The 21,278-nt window shown below is 33.4% G+C and overlaps 2 protein-coding genes and 1 long non-coding RNA gene across 4 annotated transcripts; all 3 read right to left on the bottom strand.

Annotated features, from left to right (window-relative positions):
- Positions 1–1,042: 1,042 nt before the first annotated feature.
- Positions 1,043–2,385, bottom strand: LOC124900114. Its single transcript, XR_007057857.1, has 2 exons — positions 2,171–2,385; positions 1,043–1,291 (listed from the first exon to the last, which is right to left on the bottom strand). It is a non-coding gene; the product is annotated as an uncharacterized LOC124900114 (long non-coding RNA).
- Positions 2,386–5,543: 3,158 nt separating this feature from the next.
- LOC107878493 (peroxisomal and mitochondrial division factor 2) lies at positions 5,544–7,131 on the bottom strand. 2 transcript variants are annotated; one of them, XM_016725509.2, is made up of 2 exons: positions 6,879–7,131; positions 5,544–6,786 (listed from the first exon to the last, which is right to left on the bottom strand). In XM_016725509.2, exon 2 carries the CDS (start codon positions 6,772–6,774, stop codon positions 5,884–5,886), a length of 891 nt encoding a protein of 296 aa, XP_016580995.1. In that variant the 5' UTR covers positions 6,775–6,786; positions 6,879–7,131; the 3' UTR covers positions 5,544–5,883. The 2 variants fall into 2 exon arrangements, with proteins under 2 accessions (XP_016580995.1, XP_047271435.1); XM_047415479.1 differs by having other exon boundaries at positions 6,864–6,987.
- A 3,552-nt stretch (positions 7,132–10,683) lies between these two features.
- LOC107877356 (transcription factor PAR1) lies at positions 10,684–11,199 on the bottom strand. Its single transcript, XM_016724015.2, has one exon. The coding sequence runs from the start codon at positions 11,120–11,122 to the stop codon at positions 10,754–10,756; it is 369 nt and encodes a 122-aa protein (XP_016579501.1). The 5' UTR covers positions 11,123–11,199; the 3' UTR covers positions 10,684–10,753.
- Positions 11,200–21,278: the final 10,079 nt, after the last annotated feature.

Genomic DNA, 21,278 nt, shown 5'->3' on the forward strand with positions numbered 1-21,278 from the left:
TGTCTTTATAATTCTCTTGTTTTTCATTTCTATTCTTTATTTTTGTTCTGGGATACCAGGAGAAAAAGAACATAGTGTAATATTTTGTGTAAGCAATGTATTCTTTATTCTTTTTGTAATCTTGAAATAGAATGAATTGTTTTTTTCTTGTCAAGCCTGCCCATCTTTGTGAACCATCATTGTCTTTTAGTAATCTCTTAGAACACATACAAAGGTAACTGAAGGAAGGGACTATTATATTATGGGCTAGCAACTGAAGGAAATTTTTATCAAGAAGTTGATATCAGATGGGGCAATGAACAAGGTAAAATACAGGATTGAGGTCAACTTCTCACCCTCTTACTTGACAGATATTCAAGATCAGATATCCAGTCGAAATAGGAGCATCTATTTGGTAGCTTTGACACCATCACCATTCACCTGTTTATACTACAATTCTGTTGTTTCAATGCTATCCCGCCTTATATCTGTTATTATTTCACTAACAAGTTGGTTCATTGGTAATGTAGTTACCTTCTCAAGGAATAGCAAACAATGAGGTTGATTTTAAGGTCTTAGGCAGTCTCAGGGCAACCATATGCAGCTTATGTCCAAGGAAAAAGGCAACAAGGAACAACTTGTTACGCTAGTCCCGGACAAGTACTCTGGAAATAGAAACTTGAATGGAAAATGTAGCTTAATATATACCGGTAATTGTGCCGCCTGTGTGATTTCTTACTACGTGAATTACATTCTAAATCCTTCACTAGCGCCATCAATTAAAAGACCACTTGATTTTCCTACTTCTAACTCAAGGCAGCTCTGATTTACACACAATTATCATCTCAAGGTGCATGACATGATGACATTGACTTTGAGTTTTCGGAGACACATCAGCAACCAATGTTTACAGTGACGATAAAGGGGATTATTATGGCCATGAAAAACTTCCACACCTGTGTTTTTGCTCTTTACACTACCACACTATGCTTTTGCATTGATCACATACCGGAAAGCTAATTGAGCATTGATTCTCAATCGAATTTGAATAGACAGATCAAAATTCACAACAAAAATAAAATGGAATAAATCTTCTTCTAAATGAATCCCACAACAGGTTTTGTCAACATATTACTAAGATTGATATGCTTTGCGGACCAATGGCTTCATTCCCCACTTAAGTACAATGTACTTACATGTTCAAGGTTCACATGTTCCAGGAAAGCAAAAGGACCAGCAAATTCAACCAGGTTTTGCAGCTGAACACCTCAAAACTTCTGAAGCAAGATTTAATCCTACTTCTCTATTCGGCCTGCAGAAGTAAGTAGAAAACAATTAAGGAATGGCATCAGGTCCAAACACAATAGGTGCATCGACACCCCTATACACGCACCAGATTTTAGAGCTGGCCCTGCAACTCCCATTTATCCCATTTTAACACCTCTACATGGGTGAGCTAAGTGTGCGAATGCACGCGTGGGTAACTCATTACATATAACAAATCTTTTCCACCTACATACTAGTGGCTTCAAGCACATAATGGCTTAAATAAGGAATTCTAAATCTTGTCCATGGAAAATATAATACTTTCTGAATCATTTATACAAGTAGTATAATGTAAAGAACTTTTCCTCCTTCTAAGTTCTAAGTAAAAAAGTACCAAAAAGACCAGATCAATAATATATATGTGATTAGTGGTTGATCTAGAAAGCTATGTGCTAGTTTATAACCTTTGCTCAACCTCTATATAAGTATTAAAACATCCATTATATATTACTTTCCTTAATTATTCATTTAAAAAAAGAATGTCTCTATCCTCCTTTGGCAACTCTCTAATTTTAACTTTCCACGTGGCGTCTTTACGACTGCAAGATTAAAGGGGATTTTGATACATTTCACATATATTTAGTTATGATGACAAGATTCGAAAACTGCTAAACAAATTGAAACGGAAGGAGTATTGTATATTAACTTCGTAGTCTTTTCAGTAAGTAACTCATAAACTTCAAATTCTAAATCCACCAACGCTATAATTCTCCATCATATATCGATACATATACCAACAAAAGAAACATGCTTAATTAACTCATGTTCCATTTTCAAAAGCTTAAGAGCAAGAAAAATAAAGATAGCTAAATGAAATTTTGCTTAGTAGAACTAGAAGAGAAGGTGAATTAGTGGATTTAATTACCTTAAAGGAAGAAAAAAAGAGATTGGGAGAAAATGCAGGAGCAATGCCATGGCCCTGATGACATAAAACCTAATTGTTTTGAGTGAGAAACTTTGGATTAATGAGGATTTTCTAACTCCAACTCACCTTTCACACACACACTGCACTCTCTATTTTCTGTGGGTTTAACAAGGGGTTTTTGTTACACATGCACCTTCTACCTTTTTGTTTGTTTCTCTTTTTGTTGTTGAGTGAAAGAGTAACTTCTAATTATTTACATTTTTTGAGTTTCATATTTAAATTATTATGTGTTGAAGTTTTTTCTATTTTAAATATCGTTAATTATTTATTAAAAATATAATTTAATTATCAAATATTTATTTTTTTCTGCCTGAAACATCACCTCTTTGCGTAGGAGTTGTGTAGTGGTGGGATTACTTTATCCTCAATCAAAGGTTTCGGTATCGAGTGTCAACCTCAAAATGTGCCCTACAGTGTGCGATCTGAATTAGTCGGGGCTCTAATACCAAACACCGAGTGAAAAATCAAATATAAATAAATAATTAGTAACAGTTTAGATAAAAAAAATAGCGCATTGAATAATTGAGTTATAAAACTCAAAATATCGATATATCTTATTAAATGTGTTTTTGATTATTGATTTTCCAAAACAGCGTGAACCTGCAATGGGATCCGACTCACAAGTAACAACTGATTTTTTTTTTCAAAAATTTGAGTTTGAGATCTTTAATTAAGATTGGGGAGATTTTTATTATATCATCATCGCTCATGTTGGTACATATGCACGCCTTATGATGAAGAGGAAGACCATAATTATTCATTTCAGATTTTGTTGAAACGCCTATGGTTGGTTCTTTTCCTTCGTTTTGTATTAGAAAGAAAAAAAAAGGGTACTACAAATTTATGAATTATGTCTACTTTTTTTTTTTTTCAACTTAAGCCTTTTATTCTATTTAATTAAAATTTATTGGCCGATTAATTCAAATTCATTATGAAAATATGAAATGTCCCCTTTGTCATGTCACCTGTAATGGTAAAGTCTATTCTGGAAAGATACCATCTTTTAACTCTTCACTTTTCGTTATACGTAATATTTTTCGACAGAGCCACTACTCAATCTTTTACTCCGTACTACTTTTTTTAACGTCACATGTTTGGTATTCATATTAAAATTTGATTAAATTTAAATTTGCACATTGTATGACCCTTTTTCGGAGATAACATACTTGTCAGAATATTTTCCATTCTCAAAGGCCCGAATCCTAATACTTGTGTTTTAGGCAAAGGTGGATTTGTGGATTTTGGATCTTTGTCGATAGCATACAGTATTTGTATCCACTAGTATTTTAAATGCGAATATATACGCTAGTTCAAATCCCATGCCATACGCGCTCTCCGTTATTGTACATTCATCTAGGATATCAAATTATTTGATTTCCAAAACTCCCTTCGATTGAAAATAATGTGAAGTGAATTATCATTGATTTCTCCTCAAATTTTACGTTCACGCTTTCATTTGTTCATCATAAGAATTATGTAATCCAAGTTAAAGGAGGTTCAGCTGGTATACTTGAAAAATTAAAACTTCTATCAGAAGGTGTTCTTCCAAATTCATCCCACTGTAGAGTTGGACACTATAAGCAAATAAATATTGTAAATATGATATCTAGGTGACACCGTGTACCAAAACTTAGGACAAATGGAAAGAGATATCATCCAACATTCTTTTGTCTCTGGTGAGATTTGAACCGTCATCTTTTAGTAGAGGAGGTTACAGCATCACCACTTCAGCTAGCAGTTCCTTATCACCACAAGAATCGGATAAGATGACTTCCCAACAGAGCCCCACAAAGGCCTAACAAGTAGCTACAGTGCATTTCAAAGGCAATGGAGCAAATAACAAACTGGTATGTTGAAAACGCGAGACAACACATCTAAGTTGCAAAAGTGATGGGAGGACATAGACAAATAAGAAAAGATGGCCAGCATCGAAAAATAACAATGAGAAATGATGGATAAACTTGCATAAACCAGGTGTTAAAAGTGAGAACCATCACGTCTCATGCATGAATCAAAAATAAACCAGCCCCAATCCACATTGAGAAAAGAATGAAAAAGGGGCCAGATCAGGGAGTTGCAGGTGTCAATGTTCACAAGCTGATGGTAATAACCCACGATGGCAGGTTGCGAAAGCATCTCTTTACCCCACGAAAACCTATAGAAAAGTGGTAGTTTTCTCTGCAGTAGGTGCTACTTATGTGGAACAACAATATACCCAGTGTAATCCCCTATCCCCTGGAAAAGGTAGTGTCTATGCAGATCTTACCCCTACCTTGGGATATAGAGAGGCTGCTTCTGATCAGCTCAAGGAAAGACACATCAAAGGGGAAAGTCAACAACCATCTTTTTCTTCACTGTCCAAGTACAAACGAGATTTGGAAACTATTTTGGAACTTCCTGGGAGTAAAATGACCCATGCCAAACAACACTGATGCTTTTTTGAGAAGCTGGATGGAACACTATACCAGCTTTTATCTGGTAGAAAATTTGGAAAGAAAGGGACTTTAGATGCTTTGAAGATAAGAACAATCACATCCAGAAGAGAAAGGCCAACAGCAAGTTTTTTGTTCTATTTTTGGCGTCGAATGGAACTTTGTAAATGAAGCTGAAGCTATCTTAGAGCGCCTAGTCCCTACAGCTAAGGCTGTGGCTTGTCTTCACACTTTTGGCACAATGTACATAGTTATGGCACATTCTTAATTCTGTTTATGATACAAACTTACAATTTCATAAAGGAGAACATCAATTAAGGAGCTAGAGCTCAGCAAGTTCATGGAAATGTAATACACCCAGAGAAGATACTGTTACTGCTACCTAAGATATGGTCAAAGTAAGGATCATCTTTCTGGTTTTTTCCACTGCAAAGTAACTAATTGTAGGAAGGGGCATCAGTAATTAATCGAACCAGAAAGAAAACTATGAAAACGTTGTCATGTGATTGCAATAGCAACAACCTTGCTTCACAGTGATACAGCTCCAACACTTTACAATCCGAAACAATCAAGGAAGTGTTTAAGCAATTCAACCATTAAACAAAATGTAGGAAGGGGCATCAGTTATTAATCCAACCAGAAAGAAACTACATAAATGGTCCGGTAATTGCAATAGCAACAACCCTGCTTCACAGTGATATAACTCACAAGACATTATAAAAACAAAACAATCAATAAAGTGTGAAAGCAATTCAATCATTCGACAAAAACACATTAGCACATGCATATTCAGCAACTCTTTAAGCGATAACATAACAAAGGAAAAACTGCAAAAGAATTGTAATCAAACTCCTGGAATGAGAAAGAAGCAATCAAAAAGCGTTTAAGCAATTCAATCATTTCAACAAAAACACATTATTACATACAGATTCAGAAACTCTTTAAGCAATTACAGCACAAAGAAAAAACTACAAAACCATTGTAATTGAACTTGTGGAAACAAGAACTAATACAAGTATGTCAACTATCTCCAACTTAGCAAACAAACATATTTCAGCACCATAAGCTAATAACCATAATAGTGTAATCTATTATCTGATTAAGACCAAAAAGTTAACTAATAATCCAACATAACCAAACAACTATCAAAACTGTAAATTCGATATCTTGATCAGCACATAACCAAAAAGACTAAAACTTATTCAAGATCAAGCTAAGGGTTTACGCTGTTTTTCTTCCATATCGAAGATACCAAATAACACCAACAACAGCAACTGCAACAAGTGATGATCCAGCAACCAGTGGAAAATTTACTTCACCACCGAAAAACCCAACTTTATCATCACCAATAGGAATGCCATTAATATTGCTATCAGCAAGCCTTTCAGTAATAATCCTTTCTTTCTCAACCAATTTCTTCTCCAACGCCGCGGCTTTCTCAATCATATCCTTAACTCTCTTCTCTAATTCCTCCTTTACCATATGAAGCTCCTTTTTCTCCTTCTCCCATTCCTCGTTATTCACAACAAGGCCCTCTAATTCCTCAATATGCTTCTTTAAACCCCGGATTTCTTCTTCCTTTCCTTCTACTTCCTCCTTCTGATTGTTTCCAGAAGCTTCTAACTTCTCCAATTTCGTTAACAGCAGATTTCTCTCACTCTCAACCGCATCAAGCTTCACACTCTTCTCGTTTTCCATACTCTTCAATCCTTCCAACGCCGATTTCACACCTGACAATTCCTTATTCGAACCTTCTAGATCATTCATAGCAGTTATTAAATCATGCTGCAGCTTCGAAACTTCGCCTTCCAGCTCATGAGCTCTGGCGGCTACTGACCCTAACGCTTTGTTCTCCGATTCAAACTTGTCCGTCTTCACCTGCAGTTCCTTCTTCTCGCTCTCCGATTCCTCGATTGACGACTTCAGCTTACCGATTCTTTGCTTGATGACGTCATTCTCGTGAAGAAGCTGAGTTTTCTCTTGCTCTAACGCCGAGATTTTCTGCTTCAGTGCCACCGAGGTTTTCGCCGATGCATCGGCAGTTTCGTCGACGGCGATCTCTACCGACGCATCGTCGAAAACTTCGCCGTTAGTAACTGTATCATCTGCCATAGTTAATTAAACCTGAAAATAATCACAGAATAATTAAATAATTAGTGAACATTTGTTGAATAATTAATAAAAATTGAGATATAATTTACAAAATAAAGGAGAACCTTAGGTCAAATTAGGGTTTTTTGATTGCGGAAAAATGAGAATAATTTGTTAAAGATATCTTTTTGTAATTTGGGGTTTGTAGAATATCATATCTTGTCGGAAAAGAAAAGGAATAAAAATGAAATTTCGCTTTTTGACCGGATGGATGACACGTGTTATTGTTGTAAAATGGACGGTTATTGATTGGTGTTGTATAAGTATTGGGCTATGATTGTGGTTTGTATTGGCATAGGGTAATTGGGCAGCCCATCAAGTCCAAGCTATGCTGAGACAAATTTTGTTGAAATAATTTGTTTTGGCAATAATTTTCTCAATATTATATAAAGATAACAATTTCTTGTGACATTATTTGTTTGTCATAATCACTTTATACATCTTAGTGTCCTTTATTAAAATTTGCCTCACTTGTGGAGAATCCAATGGAAGCAACGTTTATAGGAGTTTGTTATATTTAGTTAGGGATGGTATGATGATGTTAAGGTCGGAGGCGGAGTAAGGATTTTCGTAGAGGGGATTCAATAATAGAAGAAAAATTAGATGTAAGGGGTTCAACATCTACAATATATTGATAAAAAAATAGTAGATAATGAACTGGGAGAGCAAACTATATAGGTTAGGAGAGTGAATGATAGGATATTGGTCATTAAGCTAAGTTTTAGAGGGTTTAACTTATAACATACATAATGCATATGTGTCGCTCGCATGTTTGGACGAGGAGGACAAAAGAGTTTTTGGGATGAGCTAGACGGGGTTTTGAGAGGTATACTATAGAGTATAGACCAAGAATAATATATCAATAGGAGGAGATTTCAACGATCACACAGGGACACCACTTTAAAAACGATACGATGATGTGCATTGCTTTGGGCATAAAAATGAAGGAGTTTAATCTTTAAAACTTCTGTGAAAGTTTTTAAGTACATAGGTCATTACTAACTCGAGTTTCTCGAAGAGGGAGAAGCACTTGGTGGCCTTTCATGATGTGATGACTAGGACTGAGATAGATTACTTGTTCATTAGAAGAAAAGGCGTAAGAAAGATTTGTAAGGTTATTTCGATAGAGAATATTAAAACTATTCACATGTCCGAACCATCGCAAAGATCACTTCTGATATCCCGTTCACCTCAGAGGCTACTCTTACATTTCCTCACGCATATCTTCTTTCATAATCTTGTTTCTTATAATATACCCACACCACACGTACACTTAATTACCCTCATTTTTGCAACCTTCATCTTATGAACATACGAGTTCTTGATTGGCCGAAATTCCTACCCATACAACATAATTTGTATAACAATCACTTTATAAAGCGCAACTTAGAGTCACAGTGACATATTCTTATTACGTATGACGCCAGACACGAGCTTCCGTTTAATCTACCCTACCATAACATAATGTATAATATCCTCGTCGATCTCTCCACTTTCTTGGATTATAAATCTGAGATTCTTGAAACTTCCTCTTTTGATGATAACTTGTGTATCAATTTTCGCTTCTCCACCCACCTCCTATAATACAACACTAAACATACACTTTATATATTCTGTTTTGGTCCTCTTCAACAAAAACTAACTCCTATCATACAATTGGAGGTCGAGTAGCTAAGAACACATAAGTATTTGGGCCTCAGAGGAAGCCCCTCTAGCTAGCCCATCAACCCACGTGATCAATTGAGATTTGAAGTCCATAATCCATATTAGGTATTTCATTTTCAGAACTCTGCGGTAGAATAAAGCATATCCTTTGCTATATTACACGTGATATAACAACATAGGCACTAATTTGTAAGGGAACTTTTATCTTTATTTCTTTTCATAATTTCTTCAAATTATAGTTGGTTCTGAGTAAGAGGGTCCACGTGCATGTTAGGATTCTGCATTTTCCTATTTTTGGTGACCCTACTTCGAAGAAATTACTTGGCTAATCGATAAAATTATTGTCACGTAATCAGGAGATTATGATTTGAAATTAAGGTAATGTTATGTACTTCCTCGTTTCAGAATAAGTGAATTGTTGGGGTATTTATTGGTGTTTAAAATAAGTGAATCCTTGAATTTTTTTTCAAATTTATCTTTATGATTTGACAATCAATTAACTTTTGAAAAAGTATTACAAGGTAAATTTTTTCTTTTTATTGGGTAAAAATAAAAAATTATGTTAAATTTATATCTTTAATATTTTTTTCTTAATATATATGTACCAAAATCCAACATATTTTACGAATGGCGTACTTCAATTCTAAATCCATTAACTTTTGGTAACTAATTAAATGAATTAAGGGGTAGGAAGTGAATTGTCATTACACTAAATCGGTTCGTCCAGTACGAGTTGTCAGACATAGGATGCCATGTTGTACCTCATACTATATATTACCTGGCTATTTTTGGAAAAATTGACTGCTGCTACACCACATGATTCATAGATTTAACCCCACATTCACATAAATACCATAACAATCACTGTACACTTCAATCCAAAACTTAGGCTATCTGTATATAAGTTTAATATTTATCCATTATCATATTAAGGAAAATTAATTTAAGGAAGAGTTTTAAAATAACTGACAAAGTTGTTATCATAAGATCAGGAAGATCATACGTTCAACTAGTGAAAATATCTTTGACACAAATATAAGATAAAACTGAGTAGTAAACCATTATAATTCCACTTTTCCTGAATCCATAAATAGTTTAAAGTTTAAATAAAATTAATTAATTTGAAACTTTTTTTTTACAATTTTATAATGGCAATTTTTTTGGATCTAACATGGCACTGGCAAAGACAAACTGAGGACCATTTTTCTTGGTAAAGAGAATTGGAGATACCTCCAAATCATGTAACCACATTCCTAACACATTTCTACTACATGATCCAAGAACATTCCTTACTTTTTTTTTTTTACCTGATGTCCTGTATTTTATTTAGGAAATTGATTTAAAAGCGAAGTTAGAATTTAAAACTTACAGATTTGTGTATATAATAGATGTTTATGATTTGACTCTTTTTTAAACCCCATATAATAGTCAAAGTTTTAATGCATCAATTACCTTTTACGAATTTGAAATTGGATCTCTTTTAATTTATTGAATTTTAAGTTTATAATGTATAAATATTAAATAAATTACTTTGAAGAAACACAAAATTAGACCAAAGTTACTATGTTTTGCAAAAGCCAAATGTCATTCTTCGACGAGAAATAAAAAGAAATATCGAAATTCGAGTGGTTAGAGTCAAAAAGAGAATTTCTTACTTATTTCTCTCATTTAAAACTGTGTATCCAACTTTTATCTCGCATAGCTATTCGGTGATAAAAGAAAGAAGAACATATTATTCTTTAATATCGAACCACCTATAGACTAATCTAGATTTGCATCACGTAAGATCATTATGGGAAAAACATATTTTAAAACTTTTTGAAGAGCTCAAATTTGATACGCGTAAATAAGAAAAAAGTAAATCATATCCATCACCACGAGTCCACAATAGGTGATTATATATCTTCATTTACTAAATAACCCCTAATTCTCCACCAATCGATACATCCCTATTAGATATAGCCATCCAAAGTAACACTTACAAATGAATCATATTATGGAGAAGTTAGATTAAAATATAAAATTAATCCCTATTTGACATCTCTAATTAGATCCTCAAGATCCCCCCCCCCCCCCCCCCCCCGAAAAAAAAAAAAAAAAAGAGAACCAAACAAGTGAGTAAAGGTGCAAGTTTCAATTTTTCACTTGCCCTTCTCCTTTATCTCAAAAGAAATTAAAAAAAAAACAAAAAAAAGAAGAAGAAGAAGAAGCTAACTTGGCCTTTGATTAATAACCAAAATGTACCAAAACTAAAGAAAGAAATAAAACTACAATTTTAACCTCCAAGTTTCATCTTTGCCTTCTCAGTACCTTCAACAAAGCTAGCAAGAACTTTGAGTGCTTTAACTTGACATTGTAATTGCAAAATATAGCCAGCAGTTTCTTCAAATAACATATCAACTCCAAGTGATTCACCTCCTGGTACTATTTTTTGCAATGCCAATATCTTCTCTTCCACTTCAGCCTTCTCATCATCATCACCTTCTTCTTCTACTTCATTTTTCTCATTATTACTATTAACAATATAGCCACTTTCTCTCCTTCTTTTTTGCCTTTTAGACACTTTTTGTGTCATTCGCTTATCTTTTCTTGATAATGTGGGTAGTATTGGAGTTGTTTCTTCATTGTTACAAGTGATATCCATGAAGAAATTTTTGAGAGGGGAGGAAGAGAAGAGAAGAGAAGAAGAGAATGGTTATAGGGTGAAAATGGTGGTGGACTGTTAAATTATTGTTGTTTATAGAAGAAATGTCAATGCCAACGAAGCTGGCCCTACTCTTCCTTTTTTTTTTTTAGTTATTTGGGCTTTTGGGTTTTTGTTGAAGAAGCCCCTGATGGATTTTGATTTGTCATGGCGAGTCACTCCACGCGCGTTACATGCCATAGCTACGGGATGTTCGGTACGTGAGATAACAGTAATAATTTTAGGATAAAATATGCGACAAGCTTTATTTAGTATTTTTTGATATATTATTAATTTTGAGATTATTTTGTCATTACTATCTTATATAGAATGTTAAATAAAATAATCTTATAAATTATCCTTATTTATTAGCTTATCTCACGCACCAAACAAACCCTTAATCTTTGGCTTGAACATTATGATAGATTACACGATGAAGTTATACCAAAATTATCTTTATCCATCTCTCAATTATGAAAATCATTCTACACTCTGAATCTTTTTTTAAAATGTGCTTTTCACACGTTACTTTTATATATTGTTCACTTTATCAATAAAAATATATTGAGTGGTTCCACAAACAAAATTTGAAAGAATAAAATGTATGTAGATCATATCTTTATTTTTATGATGTAAAAAATATTTTTGATGAATTCTCAACTACATATATTATCGATTAATCTTTAAAAATGTCAAACAAATAAATCAATTATAAATAAAAGAAAGTTATACATTTACTCCTATTAAATACTTGGACATACTTGTTTTTGAGACATACATGTAATCATGTCAATATTATTTAAACCTCCAACAATTTTTATTTTTTTTGTCAATCTAATTAAATGTTTTAGTCAAAACCATTTAACAACAAATCTCACCACTTAACAACCAAGATGTCTTCACATGAAGCACGTTCTAAAAGTAATCAAACAAAATTGGATTTTACCACTTCTACAAGCAAGTGAAGTCACGTCCGTAAAACCAGCGAGTGAGAACGGAGAGGCTAACTGTAATCTGGTGCTGGAGGGTAGATGGAAAACAGGATAGGCTCGCAGGGGAACTAGAGTCGTCTGCAGTTGCGGAATCATAATTTTTATTAAGCAGATTCACAATATAAAAATTAAATATGTGAAGAAGTCGAATATATTCAACACCTACTTTATATTCATAAAAAAAAATAAAAAATTAATTATGTATACAATAAAAATAATAATATATTCAGTAAAATTTATAAGTACAATTTAGGGAGAGTAAAACATCCGCAGCCTTACATCTACTCGAAGAGATATAAAGATTGTTTTTGATAAACTCTCGACAAGAAAATATAGGTATAAAAAGAGAAAAACAATATGTCTAAACAGTATAATTTTCTAGCGAAGAAAAAATTCTGATGAACCCCTCAACCCTACCAAGCTCCGCTCGAGGAGTGTGGGGTCTACATTAAGAAGAAAAAACAGAAGAAAAGCACATGTGATCACATGAATTTCTCGAAGGAAACACCCATCCCCATGTGCACTACAAAGGTTGCACCCAATAATCATGGATCCACGTGTCAGCTTTTAATTATGGGACCCACCCCACACCCCCTTGAGCCCCACACATATAACACAACAATCCTTTTCTTAATCTTAATAAGACTAATTAATACAAATCTTGATGACGTGGCATCCCTAATTTGGAGAGTAGTCAGTGAAATGATGTTTCCAAGAAGGAGACATCAGTCGGCTGTTATGAATAGTCCAAAATTTTCAATTTTTTGAGCATAAATTTAAGCTTAATTTATTTTTATATAATTAAAAATATGTCATTGATAATCATGAATAAATAGTGAGTAGAGTTAATTAACACTTTTGTTGTAATGTTTGATTAAATATGTTGACTCTCTTCATCTAATTTCTTTGATTTTTTAATTGATTGAGAGGTTAAGAAAATAAAGAATTTTTTAAAATGTTTTTGATCTTTTTAAAAATATGTATAATGTATCAACAAATTTAATTGTAAGATTTCAAACATGTGTGTGATGTGGAAAGTTAAAATTAAAAAATTATCAAATGGGAAAATGAAATATTGTTTTCTTCAAGGAATTTTAAAAAAAGTAAAACAAAACATTAAAATGGAGAAAGAGGAGTATTTAATTAGTCAAAATATGTACTTATGATCCACTTGCTTGTAATTCATAAATTTATTGTAATTACTAATCTTAGCATCATTTATTGTTGTCTTAAAGGAGCAGTGAGAAAACAATTTGGTTAAAAATATTGGAAGGAAGACTGTCACATTATAATAACATCTCGTATAATACAGGTATTAATAAGAAAATAAGTATTACATATCCATCCTTAGAGTAATTTTTCCTAATTCTCTCTTTTATTGCTTTAAATAGAGTAATAACTTTGTATTGTTATTTCATGTTTGATGGTAATATAACTCTATAAACATTTTAATATAGGGTGTGGGAAAACTATTTTAAAAAAATTTCCTATGTTCATTGATAACAAATATTTTCACTAGAAATTTTAGACGTTAGAATGGAGAAAAATAATTTCCTTGATAAATGTAGAGAAAACACAAATTCTACATATTGCATTTTTCCCACACTCGAACACATCTCATTTTCACCCTAATCCGTAGCTCTCTATTGCCACCATTAAATAATATGCTATACAAATTAAATAGTAGTGGCCATGTTGAAGTTTATTGCATTAGCCAGTGTAACATATGCATAACATAAGTTATAATTTATTTCACTAGAAATTTAGACGTAAAAATTTAGAAAAATAACTTTTTTTTATTAAAAAAAAAAAACACAAATTCTACAAATTGCATTCTATATTAATTGTGTTTTCTCCACACTAAAACATATCTCATTTCCACCCTAACTCATAGCTCTCTATTGCCACCATTAACTACTTCCTCCGTCTCAAACTATCCGTCCTAAATTTTCTAATTTGACTTCTCGTTTTACTTGACTTTTTTCATTAATCAAGAAAAGACAATTTTTTTTCTTCATATTTTACCCTTTGCATTAATTATTTTTTCTTCAAATTAAAATGTAAACATCATTTAATAAGGGTATTATAATAAAGTATGCATATTATTAATTTTTTTTCTTAATCAATATATTATTTTAATTTGAGACGGAGTAAGTAATATGTTACACAAAATAAATAGTACCATGTCATGTTGAAATTTATTGCATTAGTCAGTCTAATAAATATAACATAAGTTATAATTTAAATATATGTTGATTTTGTGGTGTAAGGGTGGGTGGGTGGGTGTTTACTAGTTTGTAGGGGAATTGGGATTTCATGTGATCAGAGCTACCAAATGGTTGTTACCTTCAAGCATTTTATGTTTACACATTATCAATATTTTATACACCTTATACTAAATTATTTGTTTATTGTCTCAATTCTTTTGTACTACAGTGTACGTTGGGAAGTACAAATTTTCTTGGATCACTTGAACAGGTTGTTGAACGTGATCCAAACAGACTCCAACTCACACTTAGCCAAGTTGATTCCCTATATCTCACTTTAAAATTTTAATTAACTTTTTCCTTTTAAAAAATCTAAAAATTGTACTGTAAATTTGAAATCATGTGACTGCTAGATATTTTTGGCAAAAGTAAAATCCAACTTTGATCTTATTTTACTGGTTGTAGATATACACGTTTCGATTTTTATTAGCTTCAACTTCAAATATATATATAACTATTAACCTTTTTGAACATGACACTTTTTCTTTTGGTGTGGGTGGGTCGTGAATAGGAAAAGTGAAAGAGGAATAAAGGATATTTTTATGAGATTTGAAGTTTTATCTAAGTGATGTAAGATAAAATGTTTTTTACTAGGTTATAAAGTGTTAAATTTCCAAATATTTATCAGTAATATTGATCCTAGGTAGAAAGACATAAAAATTGAGGACTATTATAGAAGATTTAGTAGATTGAGCATCTTCTAAATACATTTTCATGTTATTATTATATTTCTATTACCTCATCATTTATTATATTTCTATTACCTCATCATTCTTTAACTTTAGTATGTCTTATGTAATACTTCCTCCGTTTCGGAATAAGTGAATTGTTGGGATATTTATTGGTGTTTCAAAATAAATGAATCATTAATTTTTTTTCAAATTTGCCCTTATGATTTGACAACCAATTGACTTTTGAAAAGATATTACAAGGTGAACTTTTTTTTTTGGGGGGATAAAAATGGAAAATTGTGTTAAATTTATGTTTTTAATGCTTTTTTCTTAATATGTGTGTCAAAATCTAACAGTTCATTTATTATGAAACAGAAGGAGTATAATTTTGTCATTGATATTGTTGTTTTCTCTTCATAATTTTTATCATGGCTTTTTGCTATTTTATTTGTTTTATATACTTATTTTTGTTATACTTGAGCTAAAAATCTATTAGAAACAGTCTATTTACTTTCATATAGAAAAAAGATTGTGTATACAGTGGTGGAGTTATGTTTTCACCAAGGGAGTTCAGAAGTAAACATACGAACTAACCGAAGGGGGTTCAACATCTACCATATATACATAAAAAATAATTTTAACATATATAAATAGCACAATTTCCTGTCGAAGGGGGTTCAAATGAACCCCATAGCCAAAGGGTAGCTCCACCTGAGACAAAAGAAGACTAGGAATTCACGAAATGGACACACAAGATGCAAAAATTAGCAAGCAAAAACAACACAAAAAAAGGATTGAAGAAGAAGATTGCATACACGTAAAGATAGATAGAAAGACCCTTACTTCTACCAAGTGATTAACAAAAGATGGTGTATCAAACCATCAATCACACCTCACCAATAGAAGCTCAAACCTTCCTCTTAGGTGGACCAAGGGAATTCACACTCTTCAACACCCACCTTTCTTGCCAATTTGTCAACACAAGTGAAATCCATCAATTGTGCTAACCCTAATTCGGTTTCTCTCTCTTAAGGAGAAGGAGAATACTACAAGCTAACACTAATATTACAATCTGGAAATTCACACAATTCATTATGTCAAAACTTAGGAAAAATAAGAGTTAAGGTGCCTATTTATACTTATTACAAACAAAGACAAAAATACTCTTAATGAAGGGTGCTCCTTTGGAGTGTAAAAAAGGAGTTTTAAAAGACAACAATAGCCCTAAAATGGGGCGCCTCTTGAGTGTCAAATCATAGTGTGCAAAGTCTATTTTGTCCTTCAAGTGAGGCTCCTCTCGAGTGTAACGGTTCCCTTCTCCTCCTTCCACTTGACAAGGCTTTAAAATGCTTCAAACACTTGTCAATTCCGAAGTTTGAACCTTTGACAATGCCTTGTACAATTTTGTGCACCTCATGCTTGTATTATTCTCTCCATCTTGAAGGAATTTGTCCTCAAATTCAGATCCTACAAAATCAAAGAGAGAAGAAAAACAAGCACACAATCTTCTTGGTAGGAGGATTAGCATTAGTGCCAAATTATATGAACACACCGAGGGGGCACACTCTTAGAATGTAGCCAACAATCCTTTGTAATAATCATGAAACACTTACTATAAGCAACACAAAGGACATGACTAAGATATGCATCAAAGAGAGGAAAGTCCAACCCAAAATCATCACATATTTCAACACTCCAAGGTTGTTCACATTTGAAATTCAACCACTGGTCCTTTGTGTGTGAAATGAGAAGCTTAGAATGAATGACATAAAGGAGGTGGTTTTGGCAAATATCAAGAGATAAGGAAACTACAATTGTCTTAACGGCTTTACTATACCCAAAAGGTAAGACTACCTTTGGCTTAGGAACCATAAGATACATTTGTTTCATTACCTCTACAAAGGGCCTCATTAAATATGGTTCCATTATTGATCCTAAGGTCCACCTCACCCACACATCACTATCATTCAAACAAGGAAACCAGTCATCAAACTTCCTACCTCTACACAATACAAATTCAGAATTAACATGCCTATCATCATAGCTAAAGAGGTAGTATAGAAAGGAATCAAGTGTGAAAACATCGTGCTAAGGGCGACACTTTTAAAATACAACCAACAATCCTTTGTTCTAACCATGAAACATCTAGTATGAGCTTTACAAAGGATAGGTATAAGACAAACATCAAAGGAAAATAAGCACAAGTCGAAATAATCTCTTTTCCTCCCCACTAATACACCGGGATCAAATGGGTGAAATGGCCAAGAGACTAAACCGAAGCTACTCATTCCATCTACTAGGGTATCACACTCACCCAAAGCATTTGTTCTTAAGGGAAGACTAGCACACAAGGATAAGGACCTACGGCTTAGTAGGCTTCCCTTAACAACATACACCTCATCATTCGCAATCTCTCCATACACATGATCACCAAGAACATAATTAATAGAAAGGTTCTCACCACATAAGAAGTTCAAGGGACCATATTCATTATCAAGATCAACATTATATACATTAACACTAACTTGAGGCTCATCAAGCACATCATACATAAACTCAAGTAGTGGGCTACATTCGTGAGTAAACTGATCATCATTCACATCCTCACTAGTTGTTGGCAACTCACATATCAACGTAGACTCACCTCGGTTTTCACAAGGGTCAACTAGTGTGTGAATACTCTTGTCACTTAATAATGGAACCTTATTCAAGTCATAAGTGCTAGCACTAGATGAACACAAATCATTCTTACAAAAAGAATCAATTTTGTCATCTTTAGGATCAACTAGTGCTTGCAAACTTATATCAAGAATTTGGTCTTCATGCAATCTAACAATAACAAGAGTATTACAAAGGGAAAACTCATGCGATTCTCCTCCAAGCAAACCATCAACTACATCTATTTGACTACTACTAGCCACATCACGACATTCTAAGTTTCTAAGAGTGTAGGAGATAGCATTGTTACCTTTTAGCTCACATAAGGTGTGACCTTCACCTAGGTTTGGATCATGGCAGCCCATTTGTTCCTTTGGGAAGCTCTCATTACAAGGGAGTTTGTCAAGAATTCTTCCTTGCATCACCTCTTTGTCATTTTTCCCAAAGTTGGAATTCTTAGCCAAGAGCTTCATTTGATCAACAACCATGTGTTCTTGAGGAACTCTCCTTGAATCCTCCGGTGGAAGTATATTATCTTGAACCTGCACACAAGGAGAATTGATACTAGGCAAAATGCTAGTATCTTGGTTAGTGGTGATTCGGCTTAGATGGCATGCTTCAATCATCAATTGGCGTAGACTTTCAAAGTGCCGATGGAAATTTTCAAAAGGATCTGAGGTAGTATAAATACTATAACTATCCAGAGTGGATGATGTTGTTCCTTCCATTGTCAAGGTACCTAAAAAGAATAAAAAAACAGCAAAGGCAAAAAACCTACAAAACGAACAAATAAGTTAGTTTAAATAACCACACACACTCATACTCGGATCTCACCTCACACTTGGTCTCACAAGTGTTGAATACTTGGCAATACTTGGTAAGTGAATTGAGTGGTGAATATGCCTTGGTCCGAAATCGATTTTTGTTTGATAAGACTCAATAAAATGATGCACGGACTTGAACCAACAAACTACTATGACTTTAAAACAAGAAAAACACACAAAAAGTGAAGACACGAACAAAATGGAATCAAGACTAATTATCAACCTAGTGGGTACTTACTAGTTTGCTAATTAGTGATAGAATCAACACAAAAACAACTAGAAACAACAAATAGAAACTTAAAAATCTAATTTAGAACTCAATTTGGTTGTTTGTATAAGTGATGACGTTGCAACTTGTGATTGGACGTCACTTTTCAAAATTTTCAAATTGCAATTCACTTGTTTCGGCCAAAAACAATTACAAGAAGAAGAAATTTAGCTTGGGAGGGAAAAATTGAAGGTTTGGAGCCCTTTTAGAGCTTCAAATGAATTCAAAATGGATTGGTCCCCTCCTTGTACTTTCAATTATACTTGATTATTCCCTTTGTCTCTTCTTTCTTTTGGATGACAATGAATATGCCAAGGAATACTCCTTCATAAACACCAAGTACACTCTCGTTCTTCTCCTTTTTTGGATTAAACACACTCTTTGAATATTCTTCTTCAACAAGCTATGAAGATGGTAAAGAACAATATGCATATTCAAGAGTTGACCCAAGTTTGACCACAAAGCAAATGAACTCTAACTTTAATTTTTCTTTTGTATCTAGGTTCCTGGGGCTAAAGCAAGCTCAAATAACACAAAATTAGCCACAAACACACCACAAAATGATATGCACCAAGAGATTCCACCTCAAAAAACTTCAAACAAGGCACGACAATGGTGGATTTAGCTAAAAAACAATCAAATCTTGTTCCAAATGTAGATATAGACTCCCTAGGTGCTAGGGAACAAGAATCTAGCACTTGAAACCAACAAAACAACACAAAAACATGTAGATCTAAGATTTTAAAATCTGTCCAAACACAAAAACGAGTTTATAATTTTTTTTGTGAGATTTTCGATTTTCTACACTTTTTTGTTGAGATTTTCTTAGATCCAAGACTTAGGGTTGTAGGAACAACCCTAAAACATGGCTTTGATACCAAATGATACAAGAGAAGACTAGGAATTCACGAAATGGACACACAAGATGCAAAAATCAGCAAGCAAAAACGACACAAAAGAAAGGGGATGAAGAAGAAGATTGCATAAATGTAAAGATAGATAGAACGACCCTTACTTCTACCAAGTGATTAATAAAAGATGGTGTATCAAACCATCAATCACACCTCACCAATAGAAGCTCAAACCTTCCTCTTAGGTGGACCAAGGGAATTCACACTCTTCAACACCCACCTTTCTTGCCAATTTGTCAACACAAGTGAAATCCATCAATTGTGCTAACCCTAATTCGGTTTCTCTCTCTTAAGGAGAAGGAGAATACTACAAGCTAACACTAATATTACAATCTGGAAATTCACACAATTCATTATGTCAAAACTTAGGAAAAATAAGAGCTAAGGTGCCTATTTATACTTATTACAAACAAAGACAAAAATACTCTTAATGAAGGGTGCTCCTTTGGAGTGTAAAAAAGGAGTTTTAAAAGACAACAATAGCCCTAAAATGGGGCGCCTCTTGAGTGTCAAATCATAGTGTGCAAAGTCCATTTTGTCCTTCAAGTGAGACTCCTCTCGAGTGTAATGGTTCCCGGCCTTCTCCTCCTTCCACTTGACAAGGCTTTAAAATGCTCCAAACACTTGCCGATTCCAAAATTTGAACCTTTGACAATGCTTGGTACAACTTTGTGCACCTCATGCTTGTATCATCCACCCCTGTACGTATACACCATCCTTTTCAAAACCAGGATGATATAAATAGATATTTAGAGTTGTTAGGAGGGATGCGATTTGGAAACCGTATGTATATGGATGCACCACTATCATTAGCTCGTGCCTTAAGGTATTCGGTTAAGTCTCACAAAGAGTACAACCTCATGTATAGTTGTCATTATTGAATTTAAAATCTTGAAATTTTATATCAGATTAAGCAAGGTCAGTAGGTCGCATCGCATTCACCGATCGTAAATTTTCCTCTATGCTATTACTAATTTCACATATAAAAATACAGTACTTGGATAAAAAAGAATAATGAATATTTACTTGACCAACGGGTAACCTTCACGTTGATTTTAGCACTGGTAAGAATCAATCATAATTTCGACAACAAAAATATTTTTTTCACCTAGAGTTCGATACTTATTTTGAATTATGACTAATTTAAATTTGCGTCATTAATATACACTTTGGAGGCTGTGCTTGTCATTTAAATTTTAAAGGGTGTGCTCATCAGATGTGGAGTCAGGATTTCTGCTGAGGGGATTCAAAATTTGAAGAAAACTAATCGAAGGAGGTTCAAAAATTTACAATATATACATAAAAATTATTTTAATCATATATTAATAGTATAATTTTTCCTTGAAGAGGATTCAGATGAATCCCTTAGTAAAAAGCTGATTCCGCCCCTGGTGCTCATATCAAAGGTAAATTGATCATTTTGAGAATTCAATTCAAAATTTTTTTACTAAAGAAGAAAAAATACTAACCAACGCGCCGTAACTTTTGGTGGTTTAATTAATGTCAATTGGAAATCTATCATCATA

The sequence above is a fragment of the Capsicum annuum genome, chromosome 7, assembly GCF_002878395.1.
Source record: "Capsicum annuum cultivar UCD-10X-F1 chromosome 7, UCD10Xv1.1, whole genome shotgun sequence".
NCBI classification, from domain to species: Eukaryota; Viridiplantae; Streptophyta; class Magnoliopsida; order Solanales; family Solanaceae; genus Capsicum; species Capsicum annuum.

Excerpts from the sequence above, each read along its gene's own strand:
- LOC107878493 (XM_016725509.2), bottom strand. The coding sequence starts at position 6,774 with ATGGCAGATGATACAGTTACTAACGGCGAAGTTTTCGACGATGCGTCG.
- LOC107877356 (XM_016724015.2), bottom strand. The coding sequence starts at position 11,122 with ATGGATATCACTTGTAACAATGAAGAAACAACTCCAATACTACCCACA.